Source organism: Cystoisospora suis, assembly GCF_002600585.1.
Source record: "Cystoisospora suis strain Wien I chromosome Unknown contig_1743, whole genome shotgun sequence".
NCBI classification, from domain to species: Eukaryota; Apicomplexa; class Conoidasida; order Eucoccidiorida; family Sarcocystidae; genus Cystoisospora; species Cystoisospora suis.
In genome coordinates, this window is record NW_027154543.1 from 1 (window position 1) to 21,807 (window position 21,807).

A 21,807-nucleotide genomic window follows, 5' to 3' on the forward strand; every position below is an offset into this window, starting at 1 on the left:
GCAGGGTTCGAACCTGCGCGGGCAGAACCCAATGGCTTAGCAGGCCACCGCCTTAACCACTCGGCCACGTTGTCCAGCGCACGGTACGCCGGCCTACAACATCAAAAATCTGACGCGCCACCGCTCTTCAGACCCAGCACAAAATTAGCAGCGTCGCTTCTCCGAGCCCAGCCCCCGATGGCTTAGGGTGCCACCGCCTCAACCACTCAGCCACAACGTCGAAGCTGGCGCTGTGGGGATGGCGAAATCAAAATGGTCGCGCCGCGCGCTTACTCTTCATTCTTAAGTGAAGTTGTTTACTGCTCGTTGCCGATGCCAAACAACGGACCTTACTGAGGGGGGAGAGAATCGGGCCCCCCCTTGGACTCCCTCTTGGGAAAAACTTGCTCCCAAAGAGACAGGGAAGAATGGCGCGCGCATGCTACTGGTTCTGCCACGGCTACGGAGCAAACCCCGGCCTTTAGACATGCTGACAAGTAAACACGAGCATTCATTCTATTGAACAGACAGGTGCACGAGTGGGCAAGCCCGCTTGCCCGTGCAGGTATCCCTGAACCTGTGCAGTATCCAACTATAAGCCCAACGCTTGGGTCGTGGGTGACATCACACGCGCTAAGCACGATGGAGAGTCAGGCTGCCAAAGGCCCCGGGGGAGGCAGGTAAACCCTTTCCGAGAGAACGCTTTCGGCTTTTCTGGTTTCTGTTGTCAGTCTGGTCAAGCTGCCGTACAGTAGGCAGGAAAGAGAAACTAAATACAAGGCCAAGCAGAAATTCTGATAGCATTACTTACTTGGTGAAGCTTCCCACAGTGCCAAAGACGCCCAAGCCAAGAGAGAGATCCGAAAGAACAAATTCAACAGTGGTAGCAGTAAAGCGGGGCACACTGAAGGACATCATCAGCTGCTCGAAATCAATCGTTGCGCTGATGACCCCTCCAATATCGCGCCCCGTATCCTGCCGTGTAAAGAACGAAACTAAAATAAGCGTCAAACAAAGAACGCCTGCAACGAACATCAGTATAGCGGAAACTGGGGAACAACAGCAAACCAAAGACAGACAAGAACGCAACGAGGACAATGAGTTAACAGAGCACTGAAGGAAGAGGCACCCCGACAAACTTTTGGTATTCCGAGCAACGTAGAGAAACTCCTGCCGTAGGAGTGGGACAAAAGAAGAACGACATGATGCAACAGCACACCGCTGTATCTGAGTGGTGAGAAAGGGACCCGGGGCAGTCGGAAGGTTTCGAGCCCAAGAGATGGACTAAGTCTGAGCTTAGGAACTTCACACACGAGAAAAATACAGTTCGACAAAGAACCACAGACATGTGTTCAGTTAGTCTGCGTCACTGGGAGCTACAAGATGCAATGAACTCACTCAGAAGCCCTAAAAGCTGCCGGTCAATAAGCATGGTGGGTGAGCGAAGCCCAGGAAGAAAACAAGGTCTCGTAGGGTAGCACACAACACGTCAAAACAACAATGTCGAAGTGCAATCCACGCACATCCCATTACTCAGCACGCGGCTATACGGAGTGGTTGGCGCCATACGCTCGTCTTCCTTGAATACCTTGAAGATTACCAAACACAGCAGCAGGTGTGGGCGGGGTCTCTTTGTCTAGCTACAAGTGAGAAAGCTGAGAGAAGCAGTCGAACCGACCTCCCGTCAAAAGACGCCGCCACACAGACAAGACTTACGGAATCCCAATTTGAAGAGACCGCGCCAGATATACGCGAGGATATAAACCCAGACAAAGCCAACAGCCAGGATGAACTTGCCCTGGAGCCGATCAGGACTAATACGAGGGTTTACTGTGTAGGGCTGAAGCTCGCTTAAGTAGAAATACGTTGCCTGAGAGAGGTTGCACGAACCAAAAGAAAAGCAGCATGACATGTTTGCGCCCATTTGCATGAGCATCACGGGATAAGATCAAAGGTGAAAGCAGCTCGTCCTCAACACACATCTAAGGGGACACCGGGGCCTCGCTACTGACTGTACTGTCTTCTTCCTATGTCCGCATGAATCTGGCAACGACACTACACGGACGTACTCCACTCTAGGGACGGACCGGAGGCGGATGACTGATGGACGGAAGAACACGGTGCAACCTGCGGTCTTGACTGTGTTTTCTGATTTACTGTAAGGTAAGAGACAAGAGGCCAACACACATTCCTCCTCACTTTGCCTGTAGGAGACGCCATACACACATCGTCCTGATCTATGTAGTGACAGAGGGTGCCGTGCATAGTGGCTTCACACTGGAATTTATGACCACTCAGCACTAAGCATTTGTGCAGGTCTTCCGCTGTCAATTCCCAAGGCTGTGGGCTGCTTAGGCTGGCGCCAAAGTACACGAGTAGCTGGGCGCTCCGATCTGCAGACAACAGAGGCACATGAAGACAAATCAGTCATGGCGGCAAGTCGAGTTGCCGATAAAAAGGATCTGCCGTTATATTCAAGAAAGCACATGCACTTACTTATGTACACATTTGCACGGCCTACAACTGAGATCAGACACAACTCTAACGATATCGCCTACAGCGCTGGACTGCAGAAGAATTCTGGGTGAGAAACCAAAAGGGCTGAGGATGCCTGCCTACTTTCCGCATCCAAACATCGATAGTAGGGGGGCCTTTAACACGGCGCATGTTTGACGCCATACACGCCAGCGGCCCAATGTGGTTGGCAAGCAATCCCTAGCCATATGCCGCCTCGTGGTGTTGGGCACACCTGATGTGCGGACACGGGGGTATTTCGGCCCGTGAAGCACATATGCACTCAGGCAGAAGTTACACTCCACCGACAACGATAAACACCACGCCCGCACGCTAAGTCGTACCTCTGACTAGACGAACTCTGGAGCTGGCCCAGCGAGAAAAGTAACCAGGGCGCTCGAGGCGTGGCCACGGCAGAACGAGGCCCGCGTGATGCAGAGGAAGACGGAGGGTTTAGACACACACCACACGGAAGACGCGAGTAAAGAATGAAGTACCAATGGAGGACAGTGGCTAATTCTCCCCTTCTTTCTTACTTGCAAGGAGAATGATTTTCACGAAACAGCTGACGAAGGCAATCAGACCAGCTCCTAGGAGTTTGTGACTGATCTGAGTGAATTCTTTCACAGGTGCTCCCCGAAAGAAGTTTCCCATCAGTGCCTAAAAAACCAACAAAGGACACAGCCCGCAAACGTAACGAAGTTTACAAGGCGGTCGCGTCTAGACCGGCAGCACGTACATCTGTCTTCTGTCCAATTCAAATGTATAGGTGAAGCCATGTACACCATCACACGCTCTCCGGCGGTCTGAGGAGTCCTTGTTTCTCCCTTTTCCTGCGATGAGCTAGTTACGCCGAGACTCCTCCAGAAACAGCTGTCGGTAAGCACAAACATTCTAGTGGCCTTCATCAGCTCGCGCGAAAAAAAAAGACTTTGGAGATACCGTCGTGTAAGCTTGTAGAGTGGGGGATATACGAACTACAAGAAGTAAGAAAGTGAAGAGTAGAGCCTAGAAACAAGGCTATCGAGGTATGCCTACTGAATCCAAGCTAGTCTCTCGCGAGTTCTGTAAGAGAACTGAGAGAAAGAGCAAAAGAGCCGATGCCTCCTTGTGTCCTCGGTCGTGTCGTCACCCCTCGCTTACCTCAGTTTGGATGGCAGGGAGGCCTATGACGAAGACGTAGAGAATGAAAGGGAAGAAAAACATACTACTTCTCCAAATTTGTAACTGACTCCAGAACGTTGTGAAATTACTTGCGCCAACAAGAGCACCTAGAACCGTCATATGATACAAGGCCTCACTAGTAAACCACCCTCTCGATCTCTGTTTCTGAACCCAGGCATTCCAGTCCAGGACATGCTGAGGTTCATCTCTTGAACAGAAGTGTGCAAAATCAGCAGGAGCCGCCATAGGAGGATATTCGGGTCCCCCTAGCAATCCTGATGTCTCTAGAGTCCTGATTCCTCCACTTGGACCAGCACGGAAGTCTCCCGGGGCCCAGCTCATAGTCCCGGCAAGGGTTGAATGACGACGTCGTATAGCAGTTGAACTCCGATGTTCGAATGAGGAGCCTAATCTCCCGATCCCTGTAGTTCCAGTTCCCATCACCCCACTCTGAAAATTTGCTACCATTGATAATGCACCCGGAGTTGCCGCATACAGTTGATGTCCAGCTTGGGATGGTGGGGGGATCACGCCTCCCCCACCTCCTGGTATGGCATTATCTCCTTGAGGATCAAAGAAAACATATTCGTCTGCGGTAAGTAAAGGTCCGTTGCGCTCAGATCGTTCTAAAGCTGTCAAGTGCATCCTTAATAGCTGATACTCATCCACTCGTTGTTCAAGATGAACCTGAAGAAACAACAGGAGGAGTGTCGGGCACCAGGGGAAAAAAAATAACTGATCAGAACGCGAAAGGTCGTCAAGCCAAAGATGAAAATTAAAACACTGCGCAGATGATTGCCGGAGGATGAAGCGAATGCGCACGGAAAACTCTCCTCTCGGGAGAAACTCCCGGAACACGTCGCCGAAGATCACAGGCGATCGCAGAAAAAAGGGTCGATCCCGACCATGTGAATAGCTTAAGCTCAGTCACATGGCAGAGTCAAGATCTAACGCCAGGTTCCCTCTCGGTAAATAAAAGATGAAAGTGCAAAAAAGCGCAAGCACACAGTCCGCCGAAGAAGGCGCCTGGGATGGCCCTAGTCCGTCTCTCACCTTCGTGGCATAGATCGGAGTTGTCCGAAATACTAGGGCCTCCGCATACACCTGACGCCGCGCCTCCTGATGATATTCGGCGTTGAAGATAGGCGAAGTCGTCGGTTCTTCCAATAAGGCATCGTCGAGTTCTACGAACAACGTAGGGGGGACAGCGATGCGGAAACATATGTAGAGACCTGTTGTTCTTTTTCACTAGAATACATAAAAACGGTCAGAGAAAAAGACAAAAAGCCGACCTCAAAATATCCTTCTTTTGAGTAGTGTCGATATCAACGCTAACAGCAGTCGGGAGCGTGGACACACTCAAGAACTACCATAGTAGGCAAGACGCTTGCACGATGAATGACACGTAGAGGCAGTGTCAGTCTTTTTCTGATCATCCTCTCATTCTCAAAGACCCCCCACATGTCGAGAGCGCGACTGTTTTAACACCCCTATCTCTTCACAAAGACAGCCACCGTTCAAGATCTAAACTGACTTCTTCTTCGCTCGTTCCTCCATCTCTTAAGCCTCACTCCTCTTATCCTTTCTTTACCTTCACCATACTGCATCCATCCCTGCGTGCTTCACTTGGGTGTACACGACCAGATGTGCGTATGGCACCTAGCTATGCTACTAGGAATGTGAATCCACGGCCAGCTCGTAGCTTTATGCTGTTATTTGAGACTGTATGCTGACAAACGCAAAGAGAGACATATCCGTGTCGAAATCTCTGAGGCATCCATCAGAATGACGTACCATCTGCATTGTGAGTTTTCTCATGTTTGACAAGAAGAGATTCAACTTTCTCCAAATCAGCCAAGCTTGCTAAAACAGACCGATGACCTTTGCCTCCCCCTCCACCCCACTTGCCAGACCGGATACGCCGGACCATGGTGACCTGGGGTGTTTTGTATAGTTCTCTTTTCAGTCTCGAAGACGCTCTTTGCTTTCGTGATGTTGTCTGTGTCTCTTGCTTTTGGTTCTTCTATCTTTCCTCTCCTCGGTAAAAAGAAGAAATGGACTGCTTGAAGCCGTCTTCCAGATAGAGTATTCACGCGATTGAATTCTCTCCGTCATGAGAGACTTCTTCTCTCGGCCATAGACGAATGTTCCTCCCCCGATCCTCAATGATCATGAAAACGTACACGCATACTAGCCTTCATGCACATGGGAAAGGCATATGATACGAGAAGCAGAGCCGCAGTCCTGCGAGAAAGATGACGTCGACACGACGGGGCACACACAGGGTGGTTGTATACGCGTGTATACACACCCTCCCCCCCTGAGCAGCTTTGAAAGAATACTAGCCGATAAATATGCAGTTTTCCTTGTTTTCATGAGAATCATTTAATGGGAAGTTGAATGAAAAGAAGAGAATGAGGACAGGACAAGTGATGAATGACACTTCACCGTGATTGCCCGTCTTTCTTCTTCTCCTTCCCCCCGTTCCTCAGTTAGACAACGTTGTGCACATGCATATACATATGTAGATGCATATGTCTTGTAAAGATCTCGGCGCGGGCATGAAGAGATTGAAGAGAAACCGAGGGGCGTTACAGAGAAACAGAGACGACTTAAATGAGGAGGAGTAGAACTGACGGATAGACCTGAAACCAATGAGGGATGAAAGAAAGAAAGAAATGAAGACATCTCTTTGCGCCTTTCTTTACCCTGACAGCTTCTTCAACATGACACGAATACAACGACGACCGCATGCAAGAGTCCCATTAGAAAGAGCTCTCCCGTATCATCTTGACTAATCTAAACCGACGCTTCGATTCGTTGCATCCCGTGAACCCTCCATGACAAATGAAGAAAACAAATGAAGTCTCAGTCTTGTGTGTGAAAGGACTTTGATCAGCAGTTTCAACTTGATACATCCCTGGTCAGAAGGCGATTATATGAAAATGTACATCCATCTACGGCTAAGACGAAAAAATTATTCTTACATACTAGGCATACCATATCAAATAGAAAGATGGACAATGATGTACGTAGTCGTAGCGGCCGCCATGTCCACATAAGATCTCTCCGTGGACCTGACTGGATGGCCTAGGAAGACAGACTCCCCCGAGGGAGAAAAAGAGAACGGAGAAGAAGAGGGAGAGGAGACAAGAGAGACGAGAGAAAATGAAAGGATTGAGATGATTACGATGCTGATCACATGATAAAGGAAAACGTTGCGGACACGATGAGAGACCCGACAACAACTCTTTCCTCAAGAAACCATCCACTCTAATCACCTCCTTTTCTGTTTTCTCCTCTTTCCGCTTCGTCCTTTTCTCCCTGTTACTCTTCTCTCCTTCACTAAGAAGAAGAAAAACAGACGAGCATATAGTGAGCTCATGATTGGAGGGCTAACAGCCTCCTCCTCGTCTTTCTCGTACAGATAGAGACGTGTTGGTCTATCACCTCGGGTCCAGCTTTGATGGCCAAAGGACAGAAACTTTGGTGAGGAGAGAAGATGTCCTCTGATAGGCGACTTATACTATACTTGAAGCTTCCAAATGACACTCTCCATCACTCTACGTAAAGTATATCCTTTTTGTGATGTTGATTGAGGTCAATGATCGAAACCTGTGACGACGCCATCATCTTTCTTTCCTAGCCTCTTCTCGTCAACAGTACTTCCTGATGAAACGTTTCTACATGGATAGAGTAGGAAAACGATAGTCGACAGGAGAAAGGAAAGAGGGAGAAAAGAGCGAGGGGGGATTGATCCGACGGGAAGAAGGAAAGAACGAGATCTACCGTTGGTTTAGTTCACCTGGAGCAAGGATGAGCTGACGACCTATGATGACGATGATGAAGGACCTTCCCCATGACAATTGCCTTTCTTCTTTTCTTTCTCATGGTCACAACGAATAACACATTGCCGATGATCATGCGTGTCTGAGGACTTTCCTCCTTGGCAAATCACTTGGAATCATAAAAGAACTCTCACGCACAAAAAGCAAGCTCACAAACGAAAAGGAGAGACTACGACAGGGCAGTGATGAGTCTGTCATCCCCGAAAAAAAAGGAGCGAAGAGATCTTCTCACATAGTTCGCCTTATCTTTGAAATGTCACCACTTTTCTCTACGCTGTTATCAAATGTCAAACCTATCAAGATTGCTTCTGGAACAACTCCTCAGGGTGCCCAACCAATATACTACGATGACGAATTAGCGCGGAGTCACAGAGATGGTGAAGTAGCGCAGCGGCGTGGGTCACAGCATTCATCAATACCTGTAGTATATCCACAGGTCACGTCAGCGATTGAAAAAATAGATGGATGATGGCAGCCCAGTCAGAAGACACCTGTTTAGAGATGATGTTGACGGTGAACAAAGGTCCTTGGTGGCATCGTCCTGGAGACTTCTGCCGGACACAAGAATTCCAGCAATCCCCGTAAAAGGTGTTATGGAACACGGGTCCCAAAGAAAAAACTTCGCAGCTGTCGTGTCTACTCAGATTAGCGCCGGTACCTCTCACGTTAGCCACAGTTCTTCGGAGCAAGGAGACGGGTTACATCTTGGGGAGAAATGTGCAGGTACGCCGGACACAAGCTCCAGTCGCTATGAACACCCGGACGGAATTGAGGAGTCAGCAGAATGAAGGAAGTAGTAAAAAGGGAGAGAAACGCAGTGAAGAAAAGGAACGAACAGGAAAAAAAATAGACGAGGTGTGAACCCTCTCAAGGCAACCGGCGTGGAAAGAGAAACCACGCGACAGCAAAACCGTTTATGAAAGAAACAGAGACGAAAGCTGTGATCAGCCGAGCTCCAAAAGCGACAATACGACTTCTATGACGGGAAATACAGACGAACACCGCCAAGGAAACCGCGAGACGGCGGGCGCAAAGCCGGAAAGAGGCTGACTCGGAAAACGAGAACTACAGAGTTATCGGAAGACGATTGCCAAGAGAAGGCCGAAACCGTGGAAGAAGAGAGAAGGCACTTGAAGGAAGCTTCCGGAAGACAAGGAAGCCGTAGCCAAGAAGACCTAAAACGAAGGGAGAGGTCAGCTTCAGGTTCGTGTTCTGGCGGGGGCAACCAACAGAAGAAAAAAAATACCTACGACCCTGACAGGACCAAGCTAAAAACGGACTGGGGCTCGAAGAAAAAAACAGATTTATTGCTGGTACGGGAGACGGATGATAGCCTTGCGGCGATTCTAGTAAATGGCGGGAGCAGAAGGAAAAAGGAGGGGCACTCTGAGGCCTGAGAAGGTACAGGTGTAAAGATGAAAAGCCTGGAGGAGTGGGTTTGCTGCAAAGATCACTTGACACCGTGAAACATCCATGGTCCCTTTCTTAGTAGCTAAGAGAATATGCTGTTCGAGAGTGGCTGCTTGCCGGTTGTTCCAACAGCTTCTCGAATGGCACCATGCTTGAAGCAAGCCTTCTTCTCTGTGTCGTTCTCTGCTTCTGGTGTTCATTCGCGGTTGGTGGGGCTGGAAGCCCTCGCGGCTACGACCGGCGGGGAGACTCACAGAGGACCCGGTGTACCAAGTAGCCTTTTGTAGCTGTAGAAGCCGGCTTTGTGAAAGCACAGATTATTTCCGGGGCCCGCTTTACCCCAACTGCATCGTAACTGCATCTCTCACTCTTGTATCTCTTATTCGCAGACTGACGCTACTTAGCTTCATCTCAACGCCTTCTCTCCCGCGGGTTATGTAACGTCGCATGTAGCGGTTGTTCCGCGGTGGTACAGCCCCCGACAAGAACCGTCCATATGCTGAAGGAAGAAGTTAGGCGAAACTGTCATCTGATGCTGTATTATCTCACAGTTCTAGTCGACAGATTAATAATAGCATTCAGAGAGAAAGCCCTGTAAAACTCTAGCTGATGCAACTAAGTGCGAGCTAGCTGACTGGTTGCCACTCGTCTCGCGCTGCACTGGGGCCGCTAGAGGGTGGTGGTGAGGGGAGTAGCTCCGCGGAGAGGAACGGCCGACAACAGAAGCGGTGAGCCGAGCCCGAAATAGCCGCAACACCAGCAAGCCCAGCCCCAACAAAGTCGTGTCTCGCTGGGTTCTCCAAGCCGATGTCTCGCAGACAGTTAGTTGTTTGGAAAAAGAAATCACAGCTTCGCGGGATCGCAGAGGAGAACATGAAGTGACCTACAGACAAAACGCGGTTCTCTCTGCCTACACGGGTCGTTTCAAGTATCACCGCTCTAGGCAAGGGCGAGTCAGTCGAACCTGGACGAGCAGCCAGCCTGCGCCCCTGCCGGGTGAACCGCGGAGCACCTCTCTACACTGATCTCCTGCTTAATTCCCCCCCAGAGCCCAGGGCTGCCCGTCGCGGCACCTAACAACCCTGACCCTGTTGTTTCTAAGCTCCGGCGTTAGGCTTTACACGGACCACCTAGCCTAGGCAAGTGACTTGACGTCTCTGGTGTGTTCTGGGTCCTCCCCGGCTTTGTACTGGCGTGAAAAGCGCAGCAGCAAGCAGTCCGCTTCTTGCTGTGTACCTTTCAGAGGGCCGCCACTTCGGACACGACAACAGCCACACCATGCCCAGCAGTGAACCTGGTGCATCATCAGTCTCCAGTCAGATAACTACCTGTTCAGCTGCCTGCTGCTCCGCCATCGAAGGTTGTAGCCTGAATACTCAAGACAGTACCCAGGAGGCACTTCATAGTTCTGCGCGGGTACTTCCCCCTGAGGAGGCTTTCGTTTTCCTCTCTTTAACCCAAGGGCTGCCTGCCGTGAGACAACTGAGTGGGGCAGCGCTGAGGTTCGCAGGTGCCGATAGTGGCCTTCCACTTGGGAGCTCTGTAGTTTGGACACGCTGTAGGCTTAACGGCGCTATCTTGCAAACACGACGAGAAGCGTTCGGCCCATCGGACGTGTGGAGTTGTACCCCCCTCCCAGCTGTCGCTGGCTCAGGTTGGCAAACCTCCGGTGAGAGTGGAGTTTTTTCTCGGCCGTGCTTCTTGTGAATACGCGACTTGGTTTCTGTAGTAGTGATCGTACTTGGGTAGCCTGTGCAGACTGCCGATTCGCCTTTCAAAGGCGGACTCTTTTTGTGGCCTTAGAGCTAAAGCGAGGGGTAATTTTGGAGCTGATCATTAAACAGGATCACTTCAGGAGAAAAGGCTCTCTGTAGGTAGGGAGGGTGGATGTGCTGACTGTGTGAGGCGCTTCCATCCACGGGGAGAGGCCCGGCGCCTACAGCATTTGAGAGCCTGGTAGCTCTCTCCTGTAGTGTGCCTGATTAAGGGGCAAGAGAGGACAACTGTGCTTCCTGTTCATTGGCTCCGCTGCCTTTTGACGTGGCAGCTCAAATAGAAACTGAACCTCCACATGTGCAGGTGCGTAATAGTGTCCTCTCAACTACTTGTCACCTCGGAACTATCGAGTGAGTCACTTCTTTGCAAAAAGGTAGTCCAGCTCACGTCGGAGCATCTGAACAGTCTTCCCATGCGAGTAACTCTCAAAAGGAGGCTAGAGAACCGACAAGCTTTCTTGCCGCTGTCCCTCAACCCAGTACAATAGAAAAACAGCGAACACGGGTTAGGGAAGCCTAGAAGTGCCACAAGATTTGAATGCTAAGCTGCAGGCGTCCAACCAGGGAGTACGTGGGCAGTAACATCTGCCAATAGCGCAAAGAATGGTCGAGCGTCGTCTAGAAAAACGCCGAAGCGCAGCGCGTTGCGACCTTCCTACCCTTCGAGGGTTGCCGAGGCATTCTTCCCGACCATGGCCCTAGGGCCAGCTCTACGAAGAAACTCGCTGCGTATCACGAGAAATAAGTAACACTTCGACTCCTCTAGTGCACTCACACGCCGGGCTCGACTCGCCGAATTCTAAATATGGTCGTTCACCGCAGACAAGGCAACCGGCAGGAATTGATGGTTTTGTAGTTCTCACCTCCCGTCCATAACAACGACGTTTGGTTTCTACCTTCATTCTCGGGGAAAAATGTCGCAGATCGAGATGGATCGCCACATGGTCGGGCTTTCGTAGTTCTGATAGAATGCCCCTGCCCTGCTGCCAACGTTGACCGTCCGACTCCCAGCGGGGGACTGTTCTCAGTGCGTTCGGCTGCCCGGGAAAATCGGCAGGACCCCGAGCCTCGTACATTGTTTCGGCATCCGCCTCCCCCGGTCGGTTGCCTGCTTCTGCCAGAAGGAAAGCACTAGTTCTCCCGATACCAAGTAAGAGTGAGTTCTGAGCTCACTACAGAACGCTGACAAAAGGGGCCAGCTGGCGCTGCTGTTCGTTCCCGTAGATGCTGCTCCTGCTGGTGACTTGATGTCGCAGCCTAACAAGCTTTCTATGACAGTTGTCGCGTTCCCAGCCCCTTCTGCCTTCCTGTTTATTCTCACTCGTGTTTCCAGTTTCTCCACTACGTCCATGCTAACAGTACATTCTCTGTGAAGGTGGATTAGCCTTCTTTCCTCCAGTTTGTTCGTCCGCTCCGTCCTCTTCTTTTTCTTGGCGAGCCCGTGCGCCAGGGTGGCCTCATGTGCGCATGCAAGATGTCTCTAGGGCGAAGCGCGTCTCCCGTTTCACGCTTTTTCCTGTTCTTGCGCTTTTCTGCGACTTCGTCGGGCTCGGCGTGTTCCTCTGCGACCAGGTCTCCTCCGTAACCGAGCCCCGGCGGCCCCATTCGGGGTTTTTTGACTCTGATGTAGGCGTAGTCCCTGTGGAAGACATCGCGCGGCGGTGAAGTTGAGCTAGCAGCTCCATGACGGTGAACACGACTCTTTCTCTATGCGGTGGTAGCTGTTGTTTTGACAACTTTCTCTCCTGTAATGCGTTCTGCCGTATTTCGATGGGAAAATTTACTCAAGGAAATACGACCAGCGGCTTTTTTCTTTTGATCCCACTGAATGACCGACATCACTGTTTTACTACTGACCACGGGCATCCCGACGTACGAAGGACTTCTTCTCTAAAGCAGCGGCCAACAAGTCATTCCTTGTCGTCTTGGGATAATAAGTATCTTCTTCCGCTACCTAGTCCGTCATTACGCAGAGGTACCTTCCCACGGTACGCGCGGTCGGACCAGCTCCCTTCTTGTATTCGTCTTTTCGTCCCATATCTCTTATTCTGTCTGTACTTTCTTTCTAATATTGTCGTTCCCGTCGACGACTACATACCTCGCTTCCACTGTGCACAGGTTGCCGGACTGCTCATCTCTCAGGTTTCTCCCATATATTTGGACAAAAGGGCTCGCGTTGTACCGGGTGGTGAGATGGCTGGTTGAGTCTAGAGAGGGGAGAAAAATCAACCGCTTCATTATTCCAACTCTCACAACCGTGGCGGCTTCACAACTCCAGAACTTGTATTGCTTTTCAAAAGCTCATCAATCTGTTCCGTCTCTTCTGGGGGGAGCTTCGCTTCTTTTTCCTTCGCCGAGTTTCAACTCTTTCCGTTCTCTACATCGGCTGCCTCCACTACCCTCTTATACAAGGTTTACGCGGCTATCGCCTGTCTTCCCTTTTGTTAACGTACGACTTTCTTTATGCAGATAGGATACCCTTCATGGGTCTGAGCTTTTCGGAGTTTTCTTCCAAAGCCTTGTCTCGCTGCTGTGAGCGCGATGTATCCTGTTGTTTCGACAGTTCCTTTCCTGTTCGTATGACGCTTTCTTTTCAGTATTTCTCTTGTATCTCGCTCACTCTGGGAATCTTCACTTTTGCATCATCTGTCGAAGAGGTTCTTTCTCCGTGAGATTGCTTCTGAGGGAGGGGATAGAGCTTGCAGTCAACTCGACGTTTTTGTTTCAGCCCAGGTCTAGTGGTGAAAGGCAAGCGGAGGTTAAAGCCGTGGGGGGATCTCATAGATGTGGCAAAACATCACATGGTTAACAGGACCTAATGTTTCTTGTCCTCGTTTCAGCTGCACTTGTAGCATCACTTTCTGAAGTCCGTATTTCTCTCTCTCTCCCTTTGTTTGTCTCTTTGTGTAGATAGGGGCTGTGCCTTGTGTGCACCTATGCATGCATGCATATGTGGTAACGATTTCGGACCCTTCTGTCCGCCATTCTCTAGGCAGCGAGGACGTAGCCTTTTCAGTTTTTCTCCCACCATCCAGGTGTCATCCTCTCTGCAGTCGTTCGTACACGACTGAGTTCTACAGATCCTGCGCGCCCGTTTAGTTTTGCAGGGACAAAGGTGACTTGTGTATGTCCAGAGAGATAGTAACGAAGGAGGAGCGAGACCGCAATGTCTCCTCTCGTACTCGACTTCGCACATACAGGCATATCTGGATAGCGTTCAACGCATATCTCTGCTATAATCGTCATCCCCTTAGTTGTCAATGGGCACCTGCTGTCAACGTGTGTGTGCCTGCTATCATCTCTGTTATGATTTCCGCCCGCGTCATCATCTCGATCCACACTGTCGGGGGGACCTCGAGATAGTACTCACTGCTTACGAGCGGTGAAGGGAGAGTCCGTATGGCGCTCCTTGAACAAGGGTAGGTGTCTGGTGTGTTTCTCCTTGTGTGTGTGGGTGACTCAGCAGCCAGTTAAGATACCGGTGTGTATGGTTGCCTTTCTGACCAGTTCGCTAGGGTGATATGATGGGGGTGGGACGGAACTTGTCTTGCACGTGTCACTGTGTCCACTTTTCTCTCACTCCCGTCTCTTTCTCCCTGGCTGTTCATGCTCCCCGGGAGTGATGCTCCTCACCGGCTTGTGGGGGGGGGGGACTTCTTACCTTCTGAGAACTTCCTCCCGTTTTGAGGGCCGAGAAGGGCAGGCTGATCAAGCCTTCGATTCTACCCGGTCTCGCTTCTTCGATTTCTCGATGCGCCGTGATGCGGCGCAGTCCCACGATCTTGGGGTATATCTACCGGCGCGCTACTTGGCTGTCGTCCCGTTCCCGTTTCCAGTGGATCACCATCTTCGTCATTCCCATCTCTGGGATACTGTTTTGCCTTCCACGTCCACTGCATTTCTGGCGGCTCCTTACCGCGGCGTCCACAGTAGAAACCTCCGATCATGATGGTCTGGAGGATAGGCGCAGGTCCCTCTTAATGAGTAACTTTCAAAGGGTCTTTCGTACGTGCATAATTTTCGAGTCTTCTGCTTTTCCGACCACTTTTGTGGATGAGCCTGACTTCTCTCTCGTTGCCTCTCTTGTTCTCTTCACCCCATTGAGTGTCTAGCGTCGTTCTTCACTTTCTTTTTTTTATGCGGAGGAGGGGATGCGTGGAGCGGTTCTCAGCTTCTTGCGGGTCTTCTTTTGTGTTTCGATTCCCACACGACATTTTGCCATCCCTCCATAGTCGTCCTACTGACTTTCTTTAGACATGTCCGAGCTTCGCGTGGAAGGTTTAAGAAGGAAGGTGTTTTCACATAGAAATCTCTTCCTGTCCGAGCGTTCTTGAATCTCGTTGCTCACAGGTATCCATCGTCTTTCACTCTCTTTCTTTTCCGTCGTCCAAGCTTTTTTTCTTTATCGTCTTTCGTTCTTTTCTCACATACGGTACTTCTCTTTATTCTATTCAGGCGCAGGGGATAGTCGATCTGCGCTTTCAGCTAGGAAGATGAGATTTTAGTCTTCCGTATTATTTCCTCTCTTGTCTGTTCGTCGTCTATACGGTGCTTATCCCCGTACTGACATCCATTCCCCCTGCAAGAGGTAACCACCCGATGTGGTCGTCACATGAGGAGGGTTACTTCAGCTTATCTCTCCTCGTCTTCCGTCTGTTCGTTGGAATCCTCTCGCCATAGAAGCTAACACACTGCAGGTGGTATGTGAGAGCGAAGTCTCTCGGCTGTTTTTCTTCTTTGGGAAGAGGGATCTGAGAAGGATCGACAGAGAGAATGAAACTCTTTCGGTCAGAGAGAGACAAACATTCTTGATTTTGACCAGTCACGAGGGAGTTCAGAACCCTATGCGTGTCCCACACGGTTCCTGAGAAAGGAGACGGTCCTCTTCTGTGTGGCAGTACTGCCCCATCCAGCTCTACTCACTAGAGAGATAAGAAAGGGAAGAAGAGGAGCGCGCCCTTTGGTGTTGCAGAAGATCTGTTGTTGTCATCATGCTCGGACGAGCAGTAGGAGGCTGGTAGTCTGATGTTTCTTATGGGACTAAGGAGTTATGCGTGGTTTCTTAGACATGTTGAGTTATGAATGGAGGACGTTCTTCTTTCCAAACAGAAGAGAGTCGAAGGAGGAGGAGAGAGAGGAGAGGTTTATCGTGGGGCACTGAAATGTGTGGATTGCAGGACATGAACGGGTTCTCAGGAAGGGGGAGATGATGGTTGTGTGCGGTGGCGTGCGTAGTACGTGATCTTTTCGCTTCACATGTAAACATTTTAGTTTTCACAAGAGAAAAGCACCACCCGATTCTCCTTCCTTCAGGATGGGTATCCCATTCCTGTTGAAACCTTTTGCTTGTTAAACCACTCTTAGGTTTCCTAGGGTATGCTTTACTACTCTTACTAGTACTGCTATAACAATACATGCGTGGCGGCTGTCTAAGCATCTGCCTCCGCCTCTATATGCCTATGTGTCGTAATATCAACGTCTTTTCATTCTCTCATCCGGTATTCATTTCCATCCTTATTCTTCTCAACCCATTCCGTCTCTCATTGCGCTAAGCAATGAACTCGTCTTGACGGATTCATATCAAATCTCCAAGCGGGATAAGAAGACAGAGAGCTTCTGAGTGACTACCGCCTTGGGGGAAGACGGTACTCTCAAGACTCCTTCGTCTTCTGCTACCCCAGCATGATGCAGAAGCTAACCTTCAGGTCAAGGCGGAACCGCTCCGCTGTCCGACAGGGGGTGACAGATCTCGAGCATGTTGAATCTCTTGAGGTCAAGCATGGAGATCGAACAAATGTTGATGGTAAGACAAGACGGAGAAGTAGTTGAATCGGCCTGTTCGCACTTTTTCCTTTCTCAAAAGTGTTCTTTACGATGGTGTCATATTCACATACATGACAAACAAGAGGTTGATATACCAACACTATAGACAACTATCCTGAGCGAAGACACAGGCATGTGTTTCGTGGATGTGTAAGTACATGTGTTGACGGGCGGCGTAGAGTTGACATCTCTCTTTCTTCTTTCTTGCATGCTTGAAGACATTCAATTTCATGCGTTGTCGCACCCTTGACTACTGTTGCTAGTAGAGTGGAAAGTCGACAAACCGTGTTAGACAGAAAGCCGAGGTAAAGCACCTTCGCCAGAATCGATGGTGAGTCGCTCGATGCCAGAGGGGGAGACTTCATGGCTGACCGCGTGTTTGCCAGTGGACGGGATAAGGTGCATATCGCGCAGTTGGTGTGGCCTGTTGTATGCTCGCCACGGTCTGTCCAGTTGCTCAGGTGCACGCGTGTCTACCAGGGTCTTGGCGTGTCGATGCTTAGAACTGGAATGCACGGTGTACGGCGGACGTCTAGGCTGTGATAGACAAACTTTCTTTTCTGTTTAGAGCTCGTTGGGAAGATGACCATGCCCTGTGCTCTCTGTGTCTTTTCTTTTATAGAGCAGGATGATGCTCTCCTGGGTCGAGACATGTCAGCATCTCCGTTCTTCCATGCAGACTATGCGAATGAAGTTCGGAGGCAGGTATATAATGAGTCTTTGATATACAGAACGACCCCTTTGTATTTTAGTAAGGTGAGTGGACATGATGGTGAAGTTCGAGTAGATAGATGGCGGCGAGACTTTGGAGCGTTTTCGCCCCGCACTGGTTGATTTAGATTCTTCACGCGTCTTGCGATTCTCTCCACTGTGCGTAGTCAGTAGGCGCTTTGTAATGTACAGGTGGTGTAAATGAACGGGTCCACATGGGTCTCTTCATCTCTCTATCTATAGTGAGATGTGGAAAGGTACATGAAGATGAATGTAGAGAGACGGTTGCATATAAGGAAGGTGGCCTCCAATCGTATACACATCCCTTTTCTTCCGCGAGAGAGCTCTCCTCATGTGAGCTAGAATGCGAGGGGTGTAGGTCACGGGTGCGTATGTATATGTTTGCACTTAGGTAGATATATCGATATATGTATATACGTGCTCGCGTTTACGAAGTTTCTCTTGAGAAGGCGATCGTGAACTGGTTCGGTCCAGCTCACCGAGTGTGCTCACGATTGCCCTCTCAGTAGGCGGTCGTTGGTCCTGCAAGGGTGCTCATGTTTGTATGTACCTGAGCATGGGTGTGTAGCGCGTGGTCCAGGGAGATATGTGAAGAATGGTAGACAGACAGCAGCACATTTCGGATAGCCTATCTATCTCTCTACCGTCTACGGGCTACTTTTTCAAGTGGACGGATGCACTCAGGTTCAGGTAGGACCAGGGAGGTATGTAGACGTATATGGACATTTGTAGACAGATGAAGAAGGGGAGTCAATTACAATGAGTAGGCACACAGAGGTGTATCTAGCTTCTCGACCGAGAAAGTCGATTGAGGAGAAGGCAAAGATCTTTCATGGGATTACGCTGAGATATCGACTCTCTTCCGTGTCCCCGTCCAAGTAACGATTTCTCTTCTATGGCGATTTCCTCTCATGGGGCCCTCATAGTCTTCAGTTTCTTGGAGTCCTTTTACTATGTTCTTCAGTCTTTCCACGCCAATGCCCTCGGTCATACCTGGTCCATATGGCTGAATTCACTCTGGTAGCAGGATCCAAGTTCTCTTGTTTTTCTCCTGTGTTGTCTGTACACTTCAGGTTGCATTTGAGCAGCGGATCGACGAGCACCGTTTGCTTCACGCGCATCTTCAGGCTCTGGAGAGATCAGAGCAGAATGGGCCTTTGCTTATGTCTGATGAGGTGATGTTTTCTGACGTCCTTTGGAGTCATCTCGATAATAATACAACAGCCATAGGTGGGCCTGGGAATCCTTCTTTGACGGCAGCAGGCTCAGCAGCACGGCGTATGTACACCGCACCCCGGTCAACGTCCATGGGTCAGGCAGGACCCCCCCCACCGTTGCTTCAGCCTATGACTTCCAATGCCCGTATTATCTCACGTTATCTTTCCATGCCAAATCAGTTATCGAGATTCATAGGTGGGAGATTCTCTGGTGTCCCGGCTTATGGAGGCGTAGGAGGAGAATCCACAGGAAGACGGTCTCAGCGTTCCTCAGAGGTTGAGCAAGGAGCGTCGGATTCTGTAGATGACGGTAGTGGTTCAGCACAAGAGGCAGAACCACCTGATGGAGGGGGCCAGGGTGGGGGGAGTAGTACGATTAGTGGTGTACCTAAAGGAGGGAGAGGTGACGAGCGTAGCGGAGGGTGCTGGGCTGGAGACAAGAGATTTCTTCGGAGAGAACGGGGGGGGGGACATGCTGTAGAACGAAGACCTACGTTGTCATCGGCTACCCGTGCTGCTGACCAGGCATCACAGCTTCAGGGAGGCAGCAGCAGCAGTGGAGCAGGAGGGACTGTTCAAGGTGGAACGAATGGGCCGGTTCGAGCTTACCTTTCACGTTTAAGATCATCCTTTGATACCTGGGGAGCAGGGGGACTGACAGGCGTTGGAGAAAGTCAACGGAGTGGTACGGGGGAAATTATAAGTGACGTAGGAGGACAACCGCATGTTCTCAATTGGACAGAATGGCTAGGACACCAACGAGCTCGAGGATGGTATAGTAGTGAGGCCCTGTATTTCATGACAGCTCTAGGGGCTGTTATGGGTGCCGGAAACTTCACGTCCTTCTGGAGTCAGTTACAGATCTGGGAGGGAATGCTATTCATATTGCCTTATTGTTTCAACTTCTTGACGATAGGACTCCCTACGATGCAAACTGAGGTACGTCTCATTCTTTTTCGCCTTATCTCCTAGGACATAACCTTCGTCAGCACGCATACACAAGTAAGATAGTGTACATACAGACGACAGAAGGTGTGGAGACTGGGACGCCGGCGTTGAATGGATGTATGAATCTGCATGTATGTATGCCCCCCCGTGATTAGCGTAGTGTTTAGCTGGGACGGATGATGCTGGTTGAAGAAGATGCTTGTTTTGTGTGTCCGTTTTCTCTGCATGCCCAGGGTTCTGGCTTGACGAACTGAGTGAGTGCTCATGTGAAAGAATGGTCTCCCTTTTTGTTTACAAGAGGCGGTCAAGTTTCTTATTTCGTCGATATGCGTGCGTAACCCTCGAGGTGAAGCGAATTCCTTGCAGTTTAGAGCCATCGGTAGAGGGCGTGTACGACTGACATCCTAGTGAAGCAGAGGAGACTCTTGGACCGTATACGCTTTCATTCCCTCAGGTACATATGCATTGCGTACCTTTGTTATACCTACTGAAATACATGCGCGTACATACACATAGAGCTATCCCCCGTCTGTGTTAGACAAGTGTACAACGTTATCATATTTGCCTCTCTTGCCGGTTTCCCAGCTTAACTGCGTCCTTCCTCTCGTTCTTATTTCCTCATTTCCTTTCTCCGTTTTCTCCCTCTCTTCTCCCGTCACCGCCGTCTCTGGTGTATACATAACCTATGGTAGATCGGTACCTGTTCCTGGCAAGAAGGGGTACGGACTAGAAGCGAGGGCATTGAGTCTATGTTCATTCCTGCTGCTTTGCCCGATGTTTTGCGTACATGCCTATTTGTACGTACACACGGTGGTTGCTTGTTCGTCTCAATCTCGGATGTTTGTAGGTGTTGCTAGGCAATCTCTTTCGTGGGGCACCTGTCAAGTGCTTTACGCAGATAAGTCATTGGCTTGTAGGTGCGGGAGTTCTGACTATCTTTAGCAATCTGCTTCGAGTATCGTTAAAAGCAGGTAAGAAGTTTTTCTTTTTTCCCTGGTGTTCTTCCTCTTCTTGCTTCTTTCTCGTTGTCACCTCTCTTCCTCTTTTTCATGAACAAGTAGGGAGTGGTAATCCCTCTTTCTAGATCATCCTGTTCATCTCGATTCTTCTTTACACGCGACTGTTTTTCCCCTCCTCCTGAGAGGACTGTTGAGAGTCCCATGAAGAAAGGAAGACATAGAGAGGAGAGGGATACAGGCGTTACACTAACGATTCTCCCTATGTGAGTACCAGCTAAGCGTTGCAGTGTCATCGCCGGTCTCTCTGGCCGACGACTGTTCATCTCAGTGTCTCCGTCAATTCATATACATATATATATATATATATAGTGGTGTGTTTGTACGTGTCGTGCACTGAATGTGCGCATGTCGTTTGATACTTGCTTTTGCGTGTCTTTCTTTGCTTGAAGTCTGGACAGCATTGCATGCCCATGAACGAGTGCCCCCATACGAGTAGTACCAGCTTCATCACGATTTGCGCACAGACAGGCTTTTCAGACACCTCGCTTCTCCCTCCCGTGGAGATGCCATGTATTCTTGAGCTACAAAGAAGATCACCTTGCCACGAAGGCGGGGCTCCGAAACACACCTGCCCTGCGTGCTCACGTCAGCTGTGCAGAGGAAGATAGAAAGGAAAACAGGAGGGGTCTCTGTAATACCTCCTGCGGAATGTCGAGGGCCGTTTACATGTCGATACGAGAGATGTCATACTACTGCGATGCAGCATGAAATATTCATCTGTATGTAGACAGGTGTATTTTCTCGGCAAACGCATGCATGCGGAGAGTTTATTTTCTTATTTTCGCTAAATAGCTATTTCTCTTCGATCTATCTATCTTTCTAAGTGATTAATGAGAGGCAGGAGGAAGGTGGAGATAGATATTTTCTCACCCATTAGTGATGGGGATGTAGGAAATGTTTCCGGATGCTCTTATGTAGATGTTTTGTTTGTACCTGAATTGCGGCGCCTCTCTCTTTCTCGGTCTCCTTCTGTAGCTCAGAGCTGTCATCTCTTGATCTATTTTCTTTCAAGTTGGAAGTTACCTCATCCATGGCAAGTCACCGAAGACGATCAGCAGCTCTGTCGATCTATGCTGGAACAAGATACCTGCGAAAAAGTAGGAGTCTCGACCCTCTGTCACTGGTTACCTGGACAGAAGTTATGTCTGGCATCTCCTACTGGGAAGGTAAGAACAAAACTACCAAAGAAGGGTGGGGGGTGTTTCTCTTCCGTTGGCGCGGGAGTGCTTATAGCGACACACGTTTGAGCGAGTTTTCCTCTACATCGACATCATACAAAGGCGTTCAAAGCGCGTTGTGGGTCGGCTTGGTTCTCATCCCACCCGTTTCCTTCCTGTTCTCCTCTCTTGTACCTCTCCCCTCCCTTCCCCCCCCCCCC

At 49.9% G+C, this 21,807-nt stretch overlaps 2 protein-coding genes across 2 annotated transcripts; one reads left to right on the forward strand and one right to left on the reverse strand.

The window, feature by feature from the left end:
- Nucleotides 1-3: 3 nt before the first annotated feature.
- CSUI_003862 (sodium:neurotransmitter symporter family protein) lies at nucleotides 4-9,510 on the reverse strand. Its single transcript, XM_068064057.1, has 8 exons — nucleotides 6,658-9,510; nucleotides 5,452-6,302; nucleotides 4,711-4,841; nucleotides 3,637-4,344; nucleotides 3,030-3,153; nucleotides 2,179-2,372; nucleotides 1,696-1,849; nucleotides 4-1,028 (listed from the first exon to the last, which is right to left on the reverse strand). The coding sequence occupies exons 2-8, from the start codon at nucleotides 5,585-5,587 to the stop codon at nucleotides 787-789; spliced, it is 1,689 nt and encodes a 562-aa protein (XP_067923966.1). The 5' UTR covers nucleotides 5,588-6,302; nucleotides 6,658-9,510; the 3' UTR covers nucleotides 4-786.
- Nucleotides 9,511-11,838: 2,328 nt separating this feature from the next.
- Nucleotides 11,839-21,595, forward strand: CSUI_003863 (sodium:neurotransmitter symporter family protein; the record flags this gene model as incomplete). The annotated part of the gene is made up of 5 exons (XM_068064058.1): nucleotides 11,839-16,493; nucleotides 17,136-17,269; nucleotides 18,319-19,401; nucleotides 20,309-20,381; nucleotides 21,348-21,595. Coding segments are annotated over exons 1-5 (1,659 nt in total), but the record flags the coding sequence as incomplete, so codon positions are not given.
- Nucleotides 21,596-21,807: the final 212 nt, after the last annotated feature.